Genomic DNA, 18,297 nt, shown 5'->3' with positions numbered 1-18,297 from the left:
TTGACAGCAGTCATTGTTTCATGGTGAAATCATATCCTTCACGCTCCAAAGAGATGACTTGCGTGATAAAATTGACTTAGGTGGAAGAAGACTGATGTCAACAGACTGGAAATCTGGCTGACTACACGGCATCCGGGATGACCATAAAGTCCAGGAGCTACGTGCTGCTTCCCCGCAGACAAAGAAGCAATCCAACTTTACTTAAAGTAAACAGCTCTGTTCCCTGCCACTTAAAGATCCTGCTGAGGGATAAAACTCCAATTCAATAACCTGATAATACAATCTGACAATGTAGTGTGGTATAATGTTTCTTATGTTATGAAACATAACCCTAACAAGATCTCTGCCACAACTTTCCTGACAGAAAGCAACCATTGTTGCTTTGTCCTGTTACTCAGGACATTAATCTACCAACGAACCAAGGAGCCATTGCAAGAACACTTCACTAGCGAGTACATTTACAGGGTGGAATATAAAGCAAATTCAAAACTGTAACCCATGGCAGCACACACATGGCAGAGAAGCATACTGAAGGGGGGGAAGGACACCCAAACCCTTGTGCTCTCTACGCTGTAAGGATCAGGTACTGCCATCTGCAATACGTAGTTAATGTTTTTATGGGCCATAAAAAGGGTGGTTGAGAAGCCACCGGGATCTCTACCTGGAAGTCATTGTGTTTACTGTTGATACAGCACATTGCTGTGGAGGTACTTGACAAAGATCGGTTTCATTTGCTGGCTTGGGTCCAAATCTTCTGAAATCATATAACATGAGCCCCTCAGAAAGGAGGATGTAGAATTCTAGGTTTTATGATAAAGGCTCCTCTGCACCCCCACAGGGAGGCAATGGCAGGCGGGGGAGCCTAAATAGCACCCTGTCCCTGCTGCTCCCAGGCCCATCACAGGAGATACCAGCCCATCAGAGACCCATCTCCACAAGCACAGAGGCCCCAAGGCAGGTGGGAAGCCAAATAAAAGGCTCAGAGGGACACCCTGCCTGGGCCTCTCTCAGGGGAGCCTCAGCCCCAGGTCTGAAGCCCACCAGGGTGAGCCAACACCATTGCACCTTTCAGACCAGGGGAGCTGCTGCCTGGCGGTGTGCTGTGGGACGCGTTACAGGATGCAGGGGAAGAGCATTCTGGCATTGCACAGGGCTTGTTATGAGATGCTCAGGGGAGGAACCAAAGGTGGGAAAAGGGATAGATCTAAGTGATTTTGGAAGGAACAAGTGTGAGACAATAGAGGAATAGGTGGGTAAAAAGGACCAGTTGCATATAAATAGTTGCTGGTCAGTGCACTTGTCTGGCCATGCCCTGTGCCCAGGTAGTGCAGTCTGTCCTCTCTTCTTCTTAAATTGCTGACTCTTTTCATGGGTGAGGGACTCTTTATTCAGGGTGCGTGTGTGTGTATAGGGGTGTCTGAGTGCCAGCAACTGAAGTCATACCAAGGGTCGGAGGACCCATGTGTCCATGCTGCAGTGACTGGAGACTGGAGTGAGGGGACTTCAGTGCCAGCGACTGGAGCGAGACCGCGGCCATTAGGGCCCCTGTGTCTGTGGCAGCAGCAGCTGGACTGGGACCATGGGCCAGAGGGCCCCTGCTCCCTGCGCTCCCCGCTGGCAGCTGGGGAGACCTGAGTGACACCAAGTGCCAGGCCCTGGGATGGGACAGGGGATCAAAGGCCCATGTTCCCTGGGTGCAATGCCCAGAGAACGAGTGCGTGCGAGCGTGTGAGTGCGAGCAAAGATCCATCTGGGTGAGCCAGTGAGTACGTGCGGTGGCCCGGGAGGCAGGCCACGGGGGTTCTCTGAAGGCAAGATCACAGGAGGAGCTGGGACCCTATCAGAGGGACCAAGGGGGTCCCAGACAGCTGCTGGAGACACCATGGGGTCTGGGGGGTCTGTAGGGGAGAGACCCACTGGGGGTGTGGGTGAGCTCTCTAAGGGAGAGTCCATGGGGGTTGGCACTGGGGAGGAGCAGGGGAGTTCTGGCCAGCTCTAGGTGGAGGTTTCTGGTGGGGGAGTGGGGTTTATGCATGCAAGGGAGGTGTCGGTACCAGCAACTGGAGAGGGGCTGCAGACCTCATGGGCTCATGTGTCTGGATGCTAGACTAGGAGACTGGGATCCAGGGGCAGCTAGTGGGCAGACTGAATGTCTGAGCAGAGCTGTGGGAGGAATCCGTCTTGTACGTACGTGTATACGTTCCCACCAGCAGACCTCTGTCCTGCTCAGCCAGAGAGAGGAACGGGATGAAGCTGTTGATGCTGTTTGCATGAGTGCTCCGCGTGTCTGCCTGTGTCATCTGTGTGGCTGGCTGTGTGTGAATGTATGTGTATAATGTGGTGTAGACATGAGTTCTGTGTGCATGTGCCTACTGGGAATACATGCTCAGCTCATACTGGTTGGACCCATGGGCATGGGGCTGCGGCAGCTTCACCTCTTCTGGGCTGTCGGATCTGCCTGATTTCCCTGACATGCAGAACTGTTCCTTTCAGCCAGAATCACCGTACCAACAAATGTTGTTCCCACGGTCTGTGTGCTGAGCTTCTATAATGCGTGAGTTACTGAAACTAATTCTATTTTCCATACAGAAATGGAATATGGAAACATTTTCCATGTTGGGAAGTAAAAGCAGTTTATGCACAGTACAATTGCATCCTCCCTGAGGCTTCTGGACCACAGGAAAGCAGCTTTGGATAGCCACATTTGGTTTTGCTGCACACCTTCCCTGTTTTCAAACAAGTACCTTAATGGAACTGTATAAAAAGCTGCATTTACCCTCAGTATGCTGAAGGAAGAATGCAGATTAGACTAAGCTTAATGACAGGTACCCTTAAAGTGTTGTTTATGGCCAAAGGGGAAACAAAGCTTATATATAAAACTAAGAATTTTTTTCTCTCGTACCAAGCCTGCATTTGTTTACACCACATAATTACCCTAGTCATAAAATCATGGTGGTACCATGCAAAGATAACAAAACTAAACCAAATTAGCCATAGAAAACTGATCACTTAGCAAAGTTGCTGCCAGAGACAAGCCAAACAACACCAAGATGCAGGCAGGTCAAGAAAAGTTTAGATAGAGCAGGCCTGAAAAACCTTTAGCCCTGAGGCCTTGCAAACTCACTACAAAGCTTACGGCCTGCTACTAGGAATGGCAGTACAGTATCACAGGGCTACAGGGTAACAACAGTTCCCTGGGACTGCAGGGATTAGTTGTAGTAGTTGCAGTGTATTGTAGCATCCCTAACATATGTAGTTCGTGTATTGGTAACATTTGGTATTTGATATGCAGTGTTACGTGTGTAAAATCTTTTTGTGGATCTAAAGACTGCAGGTCAAGCAGAAGATCGGTGACTAAAGTTAACACCTCGCTTTACGAAGCTGCCTTCATCACCAGAAAGGCTAAAAGGTGTAGCCAACCGATATCTACTAAACCATGCATCAGAGCACATCTGATCCTCTGGAAATCCTTCTAACATCCACAGCAACTGCTGCAGAGGGTAACCAGAACCTACTGTGATACCAGCAACAGCATCTGTGAGCTCTGCATATACCATAGAGGAGAGGACAGTAACATCTACAAACTCCATAACAGTAATCCAGGAGTGATAGGGAACCCCTCTAATGGTAGCAAGGATGATCAGATAATGAAGGGCTCTATTAGACTAACAAAATATGACAATATGAGGACAGTACAAACAAAAACATGAAATACTAAACACTTCCCTATTCTTCAGTTTCTTAAAGTGAAGAAAATGCTTTCTAGTAAACACTAAATCAAATCCTACTAGAAAGGAAGAAGAGAACAGATCATGGGAGTGGGGATCACCTGGTTAGCATTTACAGCACTTGTGATGCAAGAATCCTTTTCCAAATGGAAAACCAAAATGAGCAAATGTGAGCTGAGCAATCATTATCCCTGGAAATTATTAAGTAGCAGCATATCTGTTTAGTAACTTCTTCACTTGAAGTCACAGGGTGAAACACATCTATTCCACACATTGTTATCCAGTGGATTCCTCTCCAGTTGCAGATTTTACCACCTAAATTAACACTGGAATTTAGATTTTTATTTTAAAAAAATCAGGAATTTGATGAGTAGGAATCAAAATTACCCATCCACTGTTGTCCTTGCAGTTCAGCAAAAAGGCACACTGGCCATGGGAACTGGTGCCAGACATGAAGGTAACCAGTACAACTAATTCAGCTAATGTTTTAGTAAGCTTTAAGTTGTTTAGTAATAAACATGACATAAATGGCAAATTTACTTATACAGGGAGGCAGTGTACATAAAAATAAAGCTACAAAACAGTCACAAAGCCAGGCAAAAGTCACAAACCAGCCTGAGAAGTCTCTTTCCAGTAAGAACAACAAACAACTACAAAAGCATTCCCAGAATGAAGAGGAAGCTTCTAGTTTAAGAGCAACTTTACTAAGCTGATAAATGCTTTAGTTAACTAAGAGGATTAGATAACATTTGGACTTCCCCTATTGCAAACAAAAATGCTGTGTCAAAGCTAAAGGTTCATATTTGTTTTGTGTACATGCTTGGATTTTCAGAGGTCACCTATTTCTATATACTCACGCACTTCCTTTTTCCAAAAGTTGGATAGTAAGAGGAAAGCAAAAAACCAAAAACCTTCAAGGATTTAATAATTTTTTGTCATTAAGATAACATAGTAGAAATCTGGATTTTTTGCTGATGACTCATTCCTAAAATAAAAATAAGCAATTGTCACAAGTTAAAGAATTAATTATCATGGGGTTAAAAAAGTCTTACAGTCATTCATGTTTACAGTCAGAACACTTCTAGTGTATTCAGATAAATACGCTATGGTAAAACAGGGAAATTGGTTTGCTAAAGATTATTAACTTAGGGCATTAATTTTTATCTCTTTCAAACTATTTAACTATTTTGATCCAGCAGCTTTAAAGTTATAAGATATTAAATAAGCATTTGCTGTTCCATTTTGGAAAATGTTGATAGATTTTGGAATTTAAATTTGCAGATAACCTTTCCCATTCAATGGAATCAATCAGGCAGACTGATACAGGTGTAACCTCCTTTCCAAGTATTAATTCTACAGGCTCTCTCTAGCATGATTTGCTTCCTTCTTAATCTGGATTATGAAACTGAAGTGGATAATGGATTGTTTTACACCCAAATCATTATGGTAAAATTCAAACCGATTCATCCAAGGGCACTATATATAAAGGTAAGAGAAAGACTGTTTGCTTTCTTTCAAATGTTTCTTCTGGTTGTTCTTCTATGTTCCTTTTTCTTTCTTGTCATGTAAAAATGTCATTCAATGTATCCAATAAACATCTACATTGGCACAAGTTATTTCCATTTTTAGGTTACTTAATTTTTTCAGTTAAGTACCACAACCAAAATTTCTAAGATTTAATTGGTTTTGGACCAACTACTTGTGGAGAAAATACATCTTATCATTTAAATCTTTAAAAAAAAAAGATGACAAGAATGAAGGAGACATGACTGCCTGCCTAATGGCTGCCAGTTTTGCATTACTACAAAATGTCTTTATGACTGCACGTGGGTCTTCTGCAAAGGCAGAAATCCTTATAGCTTTCTGGAACACTGCCTACCTTCAGATATGCCAACAATCCAACAGCACCATACAATATGTCATGTTGCCTGATTTTTTTCTGTGGACTCCATATCATGACCTGACAGATTGGTGGTCAACGGGCCATAGCCTGGAGTACTGGAACAAGAGCCTCTGCCTAAGCCTAGGTTATATACTGCTGTACTCCACAGGGCAACGGTTCCCCGCCGATGATGTGCCAGCACATCATGAATAAGGCACTGTACCGAAGTAGACTTGGCAGCATCACTTAGCCCAGCTCTTGTTCTTCGTTATGCATTTGAAACACAGTGGTAGCAAGATACTGATGGAGGAGTAAGACAGGTATCAATCAGCCAAGCAGGACAGAGATTCTGGATTTGGCTGCGGCTCTTCAGAGGTGTTTCTGATTTCCTGTGGCAGTCACTCAAATGAAGAGCAGCAATGCGGCTGGGGGAGTGGGAACTGGAACAGGACAGGCAATGTCCCCCAGTGTTGTGCCATGAATATTCACAGTATCAGTGAAATCGTACTGTTCAACCCGTGTCTGAAGCAGCAAGCAGGTATCAGCACGGAGAGGCAAGAGCTGCAGCCCCTGTTGCAGATGGGCTCCCCAGTGTCTGCAGCCTAGTGTAGCTCAAACCTGCCTCCCCCCCAAATGCGTAAACCACAGTGGCTCTTTATGCCCTATGTGAAACTAGCCTCCATTCTCTCAGCTACTTCTTAAATCCTTAATCCTTTCTTCAGAAACTACCCCCATTTCCCTAGCAATCAGCCACAGTTTCCCCTCCCGTTCTCTATTCTTATATTATTGAAATCTGCTGCCACATCATGTTAACCCCTCCATAGAAACATGACCTCTGCAAGACAGAGGTCTGCCAGAGCTGCAACACAGAGGTCTACTGCACTCTGAAATAACTTTCTGATCAAGAAAAGAAGAAATTTGGACAGACCAAAATGGTTTGCTTGGCTGCAAGGGGCTTGGTGGGTGGAGGTGGATATCATCTTTGGTAATCTGCTTTGAAGGAAAATCACATTCTCTCAAATTTACCAGTAAGAGACCCATCAACCACAGTTTCCTCCGAGGAAGCCTAATGAAAGAAACGCCCGTCCGGGGCTGCGGGTGCGGCACTGCCATCTTGCGTGGAGCCGGCGCACGGCAGGAGCGTCCCCCGGGGCCGCGGCGAGGCCTCGGGGCGCTGCCCGCCGCCCTCCTGCGCACCGCGCAAGCCACTGCTCCGACGGGCGCGGAGGATGGATTCTTCTGCTCAGGGGCGGACAGGTCTGTTACCAGCAGCGTGTAATGTCATCTGTTACTCATAACTGTTTCTGCCGTCCTCTGCCTTCTCTCTCTCTCATCCTTTCTCACAGCATTTGTCTCTCCCTCCTTCTCAGTACGCCACCACTTATTAATTTTTTCCATTCCTTCCCGTAATTATGCTCTTCTCCATTTCTCATAACATTTTACACAACCAGTCATCACTCATGTATCTAACAGGCTTCCACGTATCCTTCTACAAAACCTTACTATCATCTTGGATCGCAGGCAATTAGAATTAACTACACACAGTCAGTCCAATGCATCCTCCAGTTCTCTGCACAGGATTGCCGTCTTGTCAGTCAGCTTCCCTGTTTTCCCCTCCTTTGGTTATTGCTGTCATTCACGGTATCTTTATGATACGAGAATGTTTTGATTCTAGATACAACCTTACGAACATATTAAACCCCAGAAAAGCTTGCCAAATTGGCAGCTGGTTATTTTAGATAAACCGAGACTTATGCAAGGATTTTTATTCAAGTGAGCAATATAATACCTTCAGTAAAGCTATTAACTGTGAGCTAAACCCTTGCCCTCAAAGGTGTGTGCAGAATCTTGGGCCAGATTCCTTCGTCCTCGCAAGTGCTTACATCTATAAGCAGTTAAATCAACACTTACTCTGTACTGTAAATTGACCGTGAAAGTTTGACATGGACTGGTCTGTCAAACCTCTGGAGCTGAAAATACATCATGTTTTTAAAGTTTGTATCTCCTTACAAACTAAAGCTATGTGTGGTGGAGAGACTAAATACTTTTAAAAGTCACAGGCATTTTCAAAATCTCACAAAAAAAGATTCAACTTCTTGGAAAGATTTGAAGTAAAAACATTAAGCAATTTTCCACAACAGAAAAAGATTTTTTTTTCCTTACTTTTCTCCTATTTTTGCTGTGCCATTAAAAAAAAAGAGGAAGGAGGAAAAACGGGAAGATAGCTGTCTTCTCAGACATTTTTTTTCAAAAAAAAACACCTTTGCAAATATGTATGCATTTAGAAAATGAACTAATACTAACAACAAGAGTCAGTTGCAGGTCAAGACATTAGCCAATGTGAGTATTTGAAAATGACACTCACTACATCTGAACCTTGAACTCTTTCTGGAAAAAGATGGTTAATTCTTGTTGTAAGGTGAGATGTCAAATTCCATTATGAGGTGGTGTTTGAGGTGCCGTATATTCTCACGGACTGGCGTTGGAAACTTTAACGAGACACTCTTTAGGGCCAAAAGAATCCTGGGAATCCTATCCAATATTTGTATCACTGTTTAAAAAGCCAACTCTCAGAGCATAATTTTTGTCTCAACACTTTTTTAATTATGGAAATTTAATTTCTTTGGCTTTCCAAGTCAGCCTTTAATCATGGATGATGATGCCACAAAAACATCCTGACGCATGATGAAAGGCAGAGGAAGACAAGAAGCCTAAGTGTTAGAGGCATTTAATTTCTTTCTTTGCTAATTTATACTTAGTACCTGGTTGCATCACACCCGAGTTGTGAATCTGCCCGGGCCTGCGTATACATTTAATGTGGAAAAGAGTTCCTGGAAGTTTCTTGGGACTGTTTTGATGAACCAAAAAAAAACAAAAAACAAAACCAAAAACAAACCAAAAAAAAGGGGAGGAAAATGAGATGCAGCCCACTGCAGGACCGGCACTTCCCACCCAGCGCATTTTTAATACCCACCCAAGCTGCAAGACCCAGCACGAAACCCATCGCGTCTTCGCACGTTTACGTTCTCAAGTTGCCTGGAACCTGTCACGTCATTTCGATGCCACCGCACTCCTCGGCTAAAAGCGTACGTGGTACCGGTCCCACTTGAATGGAACCGCATTTCTTCAGACTGCTGGAGGATTTAGGGTGTTTACTTGAAATTAGCTTAGAAAGAAAATAAAATAAGCCACGGCGTTCCTGGCTACGACAGAAACCAAGGGCCCAGGCACACACAAGCGGTGCTGTTCCCCCCAGACGTTTCCAATGGCGGGCGGCCACTGCTCTCCCTCAGGGAGCACCCGCGAGCCGAGCCGAGCCGAGCCGAGCCGAGCCGAGCCGAGCCGAGCCGAGCCGAGCCGAGCCGAGCCCCGCTCTCCCGCCCCGGGAGGCCGCGGCCGGCCGCTAACGGCCCCGGACGGCCCCGGCGACCCGGGGCGGCCCTGCCGGTCAGCCCGGCGCCTGCCCTTTAAACCCCGCCCGGCGCCGGCGGCGCCGGCCAATCGCCGCCGCAGGCAAGGCGGGCGGGGCGGGCGGTGACCCGCCGCGGAGCCGGGCGCAGCCGTTGCCCTCTGCCCGTGGCCGATCGCCGTCCTTCCCGGAGCTGAGGTGCGGTGAGGTGAGGCGGGGCCCAGCCGGGTTGCGCCGGGCCGGTGGCCTCCGCCTGGCCGCCGGGAGCGGGGCGGGGAGGCGCAGGCCCGCCGGGCGTGCGGGGGCGGCCCGCGCAGCCGAGGCGGGCGCCGAGGCCCCGCCGCAGCGGTCGGCTCCCCCCCCCCCCCGCCCGCCCCCGCGGGGCGGTCCGACCCGCCCGCCGCGCTGCCCCGCCGCCTGCCCGCCGCCTCCGCCCCGGGGCAGGCGCCTCCCGGGGGCGGGCGAGGCCGGGGGGGCCGCCCGCGGCGCCGCCCGCCTTTCCCGCCGCGCCGGCCTCACCTGCCTCGTCTCTTCTGCGCTCCAGGGCACGATGGGGTTCATCTTCTCGAAGTCCATGAACGACAGCCTGAGAGCTCAGCAGGAGTTTATGCTCATGAACTCACGGCTTCAGGTAACGCACAGGGCGGCGGCGGCGCGGAGGGAGGTCACCCCCGGGCCGCTGTCTGCAGGGAGCGGGGCTTGCGGCCTCACCCGCCGAGGCTCGCCCCCCTCCCAGGGGCAAGGGTGCTCTGTTGGCACACTCTGCCGATGCCGGCGTGGTCATCTCACACAGCAGGTTCCGATGAGTAAGGCACCTATTCTCTGGACCTAACAACTTCCTCGGCAGTCTGTGTTGTAGAGGTGAAAGCTATCCTTACGGTAGCCAGACCCTAAAAATACAGTTCTGGAAACTTACCTTGAACAGTCTCCTGAAGCACAACTGGGCTACTACAGTGTTAAACAACAGGTATGTGTTAAAGTGAGTCAGTAACACCATGGTTACTGAAACATGGGTACTATTCCCTTGAAATACACGAGTTAAACATGTTTCAACTCTTCCACTCTACAAAATCTTTAAAACAACTCTTTAGGTTCAGTTAGGTGACTGCAGTTATTCCACATTGCTAGGAAGGCACTACGCAGCTGTTCATGGTTCTAGAAACATCAGACTAAATAGGGCATAGGGGATTGTTTATTCCCTCTCATAAAATAAAATAGCAGCAGAGAAAGAGAAGGAACACCAGTTGGACTAAGGTTCAGGAAGTTGTGCTGAACAGAACTTAAGAGTATAGCACTAGTTACAGCTTTCTGATTTGTTGTTGGGTGTCTTATGATCTGTAACTTGGTTATATACTAAATGCTACAATGCAATCTGAAGGCCTTAGCTGGAGTTTGTTCCTTTAGTTTTGTGTTTAAATAGAATACAGGTAAATTTAAAATGTTTGAAGCGGTGATGGATGAACTTCCAATTTATGAAGTTGCCAGTAGATGGCATATTCTAGTTTTCAAAGCAGCATGCAGATAGTAGGTTTTGTAGGATCACATGTAAACTGAACTCTGGAGGTGACCCTGGAAATGTGGCTAGGATGGAGAAAGATAGCATAAGGAAAGATGATGTAATAAAATACTGGATAGCTCTTAACTGTTTAAAGAAAATCAACTTTTTACAAGGTTTGTAAACATCATTTTCTGTCGGTGCTGGGTTATATGTTTCTCAGATGCAACCACAAGTTTTGCATACAAAAAATTTGTATTTCTTTTTTCTCTATACAGAGGGGCTCCTCCCACCCCCAGAGTTTTTGGAAATCCAAATGACAGGAAGGTTCCCAGTTTGAGAGAATGATGATGAAATTAAACTGGAAGCTTGCTTCATGATCTGCTTCTCTGCTGTGCAGAATGAAAGACAGAGTTGAGGAAACGGCTTGAATTCAGCCTAGCACTTGTAGGGTGCTGTGGGCTTTGAATGGCAAACAGTCCTTGGCCTCTTGACCCCATATGCCTAACAACTCTAGTGCTAGCCCAAATGCTCAGGCTAAAATCAAAAATAAACTTCTTTCAGTACAGTTACAAAAAAGCCCTTTCAAGATTGCATACAAAATTTTTGCAAGTTGCTCTTTATGAACACTCCCTGTGTTGAATTTTTTCTTTTTGACAATAGTAATAGTCAACATAGTAGATTTCTTTCTAACACTACAAATGCCTGATCAGATATGATTTGTATTATGTTTGCAGACATACCTGCCACATTAGAAAACCTGCATCTTGTAAAAATGCAGAAAGTGGGCAGTTATGTCAGCCGCAAAAGATGCGGTGGGGGTGAGGGAAGGACTAAATTTTGTGTCGTAAGGGGATGGAAGAAATTGTAGCTAGAAATACCTGGAGAAGATAGGTCATGCTAGGACCAGAATGAAATAGCTTAACTTAAAGTATTAGATATTCTCTTACGGTGACATACTGGTATTTGGATGCTATCAGTTCTCCCATCTTCCTCTGAAAACCATCATGTTTGTTAATAAAATAGAAGCTTCCACTTCAAGCAGTGTGATACATTTGCTGTGAGAAATTAAAAAATACTGATTTGTTTTAAACGTAAATCTATCCCAAAACAACATGTGGAATCAAAACCTCTTGGAGTTTTTTGTAGCTTCCGAATACTTAGGAGTGCCTCGTGATTACAGTGTTGAGGAAATAAGGTACTATTGTTACGCCAAGCCAATTGGTGTGGAACAAGAAGTCATCAAAACTGTTTCTCCTAGAATGCCCTCCCTACTAGCAGTGATGGTGTGACACTGCTTACAAATGAACTAGTAAGTCTTTGGGCTGACCTGGAGCAAAACACAGCAGGTGTTGGTGACACAGTCAGAATCTGGGGAGGCTTCTCCTGTTCCTTGTACATGAGGAGTCGTCATAAAGTTACTGTACATTGTTTGGAACAGGATTTTTGTGCTATCAGTTTCCATGACAGAACACTTTTTTTCTTTTTTTTTTTTTTTTTTTCTTTTAAAGCAAAATAAATTAGGTATATCCTCTCCTCTGAATGGAGGGAAGACACAAAGTTGTTCAGTCATTGACTTATCCTCTGTGGAGGACTATAAGTTGGAAGGAGACCGCTGCAAAAATAGGAAGGCGAGTGACATGACAGAAGTTGATAAAGACCCCTCCAAATCCCAGGCCTTGGTGCATGCTAAAGCTCAATCAGTTTTAGAGTCGCTCTGATGTGTGCTGGACAGTCAAACCGGTTGAACTACTTCAGAATAAGAGAATGTTAAAAGATGTTGTAAAGTCGCGTGCATGTTTTTTTCTTTATGCCCTTCTTGGGATAACTGAAAAGAAGGGGTTGTGGCCTTGTAAATTGTATCTTAATGCTTTTTGGAAGAATAATAAAAAGTCAATTGTCAGTTTGCCTTGATGTTGAAGGACTTGCCAGTTGTTTGTATTGTCTTGGTGTGGCTCCAGAATGAAATAACAGTCTGTATCAAGTGGAGATTGTTTATGGTAGAAGTTTGTTGAGGCTTCATTTTTATCATGAGCCTGCTCCTTAAAGTGTAACTTGCAAAATTCTTTCCAAACACTAATATATCAGATCTACAGCTCAAGCCAGCATATGGCCTTGCTAAGTGCTTTCAGTGTTGAGTGGGTAAGAGGAGGTTCCAGGTCTCAGGGCATTTGTAGCAGATTATTTCTTTTCATGAGCTATGTGGGTGCTCTTAACACAATTAAAAGCAGGAGTTTCATGTATTTCTTTTGTTGAAGTGCTATGTTCTGTACGTTCTGTTCTGGTTAGACTTATTCCTTGCTATTTTTTCGAACAATCCAAATGTATACCTTGAAAAAGCTTTCAATAACTATTTACTAAGAAAGCTGTTTTCAGACCTACAAGGCAACCTGGAAAAAGATACATATTTTGAAACTGGCAACTAAGAATGCAGCAATATTTGTGGCTGATCGTTCATTCCTCAGTATGGATTAGAACATTTTAAACATACCTTTTTTTCTTTGATATTTCTAGACAATGACATTCCTTGACCAACAGGTGGGTCTCTTCATAGGAAACTGGCTGAATTCACATACTTTGAAGCTTGCTAAAGACTTTAGTATGATGAGACAGGCTTAAGTATGATTAGTGCATAATATAAGTACATTGTCTTTAAATAATTTACAAAAATATTAAAACAACCTTGTATACTCTATATGTAGTGTTATTTAGAGTGACAAGAAGCAAAATCATGGTATTTTAAATTTGATTTCTTACTGTTAATGAATTTGATTCTAGGACTACATAGAGCAAAGCTTACTAAATTAACTTTGCATTACAGCAGAATATTTTTGTGGTGATGTGTAAAAGACATTCTAAGTGCAACTTAAAGATTTTTGCGTAAGCTCTCCTGTGAAATTTTTGCCAAGCATTCTCATGCATGTAGAGGAATCAAAAATGCTTTCTTTTGTTTTGAATGGAACCCCACCAACTTAGTACTATGCCACTCCCTCCTCGCCCCCCGCCCCAGTTTAGATTTTAGTTTATGCCCTGCTGTTGTTTTTCTAGAGGTAATATCTCTTTTGGCTCCAAAAAGTTGCTTTTCCTTGCTTTCTTTGGGAAACTCTACACAGGGGAAACCAAGTCAGTTCCCAGGTTTCCTGTATATAGCTTGTCTGTAAGTACTCAGTGAACTACACAAAAGGTAACCCTACAGAGGGAGAGGCTGAGATTTTTTTTAAAATGGGGGTTTGGGGTTATTTTTCCAAGGGTATTATGAGAGTTGAATGACATGAACATATCTTGATGTGTGTGGGAATAATACTGCATAGTAAACAGTGGTTCCTAGTCTATGAAATTAAAAAATTTACGTTCCTATAGCATTTGAAATCCTTGGTAACTGTTTTCAATTGTATCTCAATGTATAAGGTGCTTTCTTACTTAATGAGAAAAAAATTTTCATTGGAACTCCACAAAGAATTGGTGGTGCACTGAGTCCTTTAATGACTAGCCTTTTTACTCTTTCATATATTAGCTTGCAACGTCATTAATAATGAGATCTGAATTGACAACTAATTTATAGTTTTGTTACATCGCTCTTTTTTTTTTAAACATGAGATGACCAAAATGGGAGGCAGTTTGACCGACTTGTTTGTGGTCATGTATAACAATCATACCTAAGGGATTAAGCACTCTCTTGATGTTGTCTAGCTTTTGAAGTTTTCACCTAGATACTCTTGTGGGAAAACTGTACAAAAAAAAGCAAGGAGGAGAAAGAGAAGTGCTGGTTTTGGTCAGAGAATGGAAGAGAAAAATCTGTTGTATAGGGAACTAGTGAAATGAAATAAATGAGGACAGGTCAGCTCAAAAAGCAAGAATTGTGTAGCTGGAGTTAAAGCCATGTGGAAAAGATTAATTCCTAGCTTTGTGGAATTGCTAAATGTGATACTGATCAGGTTCTAAATAATGAACTTCATTCTCCAATAATTTATAGCACAAGAAATTCTCTAAACTATCGCAGAGCATTTTTAGTCTGTTTAAAAAAAAAAAAAAAAAACAACAGCAAAAACAGAAAATGAAAAACCTCTGTGTTTTCTCTGAACAAAACAATAAATCACATTCCCCCATCCTAAAAAATTGTTCCTAGCGTAGCAGCAAAATAGGAGCATTTTGCTGTTGCAGCAGATGTTAAGTAAAGAAGTCTAGCACGTATCTGGTCCTTGCAGAAGCTGTTATGAGTGACAACGTGCTGGAGTTTCTGCAGTGTTGATGGTTCTGGAGAAAGGAGGCCTATACATGCACAAGTACACATGTACACAGCCTGAGAAGCAAGCAGGAAGAACCAGAGCTGTTTCTGGTCACAAAACTGCAACATCATGAGAATAACTGAGATGTGGTAGGACAGCTCATGCAACTGGAAATCTGTAATGGACAGATACAAGCTCTTCAGGAAAGACAGGTAGGGAAGACAAGGAGAAGGGCTGCCCATGATGTGAAGGAGTAGCTTGTGGGTTAAGGTCAGAGGAGAGGCCATGAAACATGACACTGTGGTGGGAGTGTGCTGCAGACCACTGATCAGGGTGACGAAGTACATGAAGCCTTCGAACAACTGAAGAAAGCCTCCAGATTACTGACTGGTTCTCATGAGACTTCAGTCTCCCTAACATCTGCTGGAAGGACGATAAAGCAGGACATAAGTAACAGTACGTTTCTGGAAAATGTGAGGGGATAGCTGTTTGATACAGGTAGGTACTGGATGGGCCGTCCAGGGCTTATGCGCAGCAGGATTTGTTACTCACAAATAGGGAAGAACTGATTTGGGGATGTAATATCAAAGACAGTCTTGGTTGTGGTGGCGAGATCAGGGTCCTGAGGGGACTGAGGAAGGCAGGTAGCACAGTGCAGACCCTGGACATTGGGACAGCAGATTTTGTCTTATTCAGGGAACTGGTAGGTGAGATGCCATAGGAGGCAGCTCTGGAGGATAAAGGAGGTCAGGAAAGCTGACAACCTCCTCCTAGTGTCTCTGGCAAGACAGAGCCCCTGGCAGCAATGCAGGCTGGGGGCTGACAACTGGGGAGCAACTCTGTAGATGGAGGGGACATTGGAAGACAGTAACCAGAGCATAAGGCAGCACTGTGCCCTGGCAGCAAAGAGAGTCAAAAGGACCAACAAGTGCTTTATAAGCAGTAGTGCAGCCAGTAGGTTGAGGAAAATGACTATTGCCTTATGTTCAGTGCTTTGTTAAACACATTTCAATACTGCATCCAGTTTTTGCCCCCCTTCTCCTCCTTCAATACAAGAAAAATGTAGATGAAAAGGAGAAAGTTTAGCAGCAGACCATCAAGATTGTCAAGGTCTGGAGCACTTCTTGAGAGGAGGCCAAGTGAGCTGGACTTAGCCTGGAGAGCGATGCCTTCTGGGATGCAGGATCCAACAGCAGCCCCCCAGCAACTGTGAGGAGGTTATCAAGAAAGCAGAGCCGGGGTGTTCACAGTGGTGGATTGCAGGAGGGTGAGAGATAGTGGATATACATTGAAACAGAATGGGGGGGAGCAGTTCAGACTGAATATAAGGAGAAACCTTTTCCCCCACAAGAACAGCCCAGCAATGGAGCAGAGGCCCAATGAAGCTGTGCAACATCCATCCTTGGATGTTTTCAAGACATGACTGGATAAAGGTCTCAGCAACCTGGCCTGATCACGTAGCTGACCCTGTTCTGAGCAGGACCTCCTGAGGTCCTGAGTTATTCTATAACGCTTTGACCACCATAGAAGCAGGGACTATATTTTGTGGATCCTATGAGGCAGGATTTCCTCACATCTGCTTCTTCTCAGACTGAGAATTATGACGAGTTACTGCTTGATGTCTGCACTCCTGTTGAGCACCACGTGCACAGCAGCAGTCTGTTGAAACAAGCTGTGACTTGGTCTAACTTGTAATTGACAGTTGTTAGATAGACTTTAGGTATGTGTACGTGATACTGATACAGAAGTAACATCACAAGGAAGGGAATTCAGAATTAAACCCTCAGTGTGCCCTGTATGTCAGATTGCAAAAACTAAGCAAAAATCTGGTTGTCTGTGGGAATATTTTACTTGAAAAAAGAATTGTGCCATCTCCTGTATATTTTGAAAGTTTTATAATATATATTGCTGCATTCACAGGTAAGTTTCCCCAACACTGCTTAATATTACATATCCAGAAGTAGCACGTACATAAGTCAGTCAAAATCAGCAATTCCAGTAAAAAGCTATAATCATTATTTAAGCAAAACTTGTTACAAAAGTCTTGCTTTAAGATTACAGCAGTTGGCTCTGCCAGACTTTCAGGGGCCGATCAGACTAAGTGGAAGACTGGAGGAGTGGAATTCTTGAAAAATGTAAGTTTGAGGAGAAAGTAATAGAGGAGGAGCCAAAAATCACTGGAAGTGCTGGAAAGAAAAGAGAGTAGTTAGTGCTTAGGGTGATCATTGTTTCTGTGGCTAACAGATTTTTTTGTTGTTGTTGTTTTGGGATAGCAGTTCAGTGTGATTTGGAGTTTTGTTCAGTTGAGTTTTGGAGGTTTTTTTTTCCCCAGCAAGAGAATTCCTTATCAGACAAAAGGATAATCTTCTCTGTGGGAAAGCATAATTGCATTCAGGAGTCAGAGATAATCCTCCAAATTAATCTTTGATGGGAGCCACATAACCTTTGAGAAAATAAACAGGCTAGGAAAATAATATACTTCTGACAAATCTTGTATTTACCCATAATAAAAATGTTTGATTATAACCTCCTGTCTGCAATATGAATCTCTGGATAGTCTCACTCCCCTTTTCCTGCCATCCCTCCTCTCTCCTTGTTTTATTATGTCAGACTGTAAAGTGCATTCTTCTCCCCAGGTAACATCGGATAGCCAGGAAACAGCCGTAGATCTGCTTTCATAGTAGTTAGTCTTTGGGAGTTCATAGACTTGCTTCCTGTATGCTCCCTGTGTGGGCATGGGAAAGGTCCCATACCCCTTGGTGAAAAAAATGGCAATATCAAGTAAAGCTAGAAAAGTAAGGGGTTGATTTTTCTATTTTGATAATGCAGTGCAATTACATGTTCTTTTCTGAAAATCCATGCCAGCCTCTCCCTGTTTTTCAAATCTTTTCCCTCTTCTGGGGTCCCCAGCATCATATAGGTTCATTTTGAGCCATGGGAAGACTACATTACCCTAGTAAGCCAGCCAGTGGTATTGAAGCACCTCTGCAGTTCTTCACCTAATTGGATACATTTATGCTCCTTTCTCTTCCCCCCCCCCCCCCCCCCCCTTGGTGATTGTTGGTCTCTTTTTCCCTGCTTTGTTTTAACAGCTCCTTTTGAAGCTTTGGCAGTGATGCAAAATAATAAGGGAAATAAAAACTGGAGGCATTTTTTGCCCAGTTAGTTAAAATTGTTGAGTTGAATAGCTGGGCAGATAGTATAAAACATTGCTAGGGAAACTGATCCTCCAGTGCAATAACGCATAGTTTGACTTTTTAAAGATGAAAAAGAATACAGGAGTTTCTTCTGTAAGTGAAATGTTCTTTTGGACACAGCACAGAAATGCCAAAAACATATTTGACTCTTGCAGATTCTGTACCTGTAGAAATAACTTAATTCAAATTATAAATCACAAGATTTCTGCTTCTGAAAATCTCGTAAGTGTTCTGTGCTTTCATCTGTTCTTCAGCTCTTGCCTATGGAGAAAGATGTATGCATTTTACACTGTATGTACAAGCTGTGGCACATGCATTCATGATGCAGCTTGAAGTGAAACTGCTGTTGAGTATTTTCCA

The 18,297-nt window shown here is 44.0% G+C and overlaps 1 protein-coding gene across 1 annotated transcript in view; it reads left to right on the top strand.

Annotated features, from left to right (window-relative positions):
- Positions 1-9,569: 9,569 nt before the first annotated feature.
- The window catches only part of PLGRKT (plasminogen receptor with a C-terminal lysine), a gene marked incomplete at its 5' end in the record, with an annotated part of 28,961 nt that continues 20,233 nt past the window's right edge, over positions 9,570-18,297 (top strand). Inside the window, one exon of the mRNA XM_082335821.1 lies at positions 9,570-9,650. Within this exon, the coding sequence (XP_082191947.1) occupies positions 9,570-9,650 (81 nt within the window). The remainder of the gene's footprint in view (positions 9,651-18,297) is intronic.

Source organism: Platalea leucorodia, assembly GCF_965183815.1.
Source record: "Platalea leucorodia genome assembly, chromosome: Z".
NCBI classification, from domain to species: domain Eukaryota; kingdom Metazoa; phylum Chordata; class Aves; order Pelecaniformes; family Threskiornithidae; genus Platalea; species Platalea leucorodia.
This window is presented reverse-complemented; position numbering and strand designations above follow the sequence as displayed.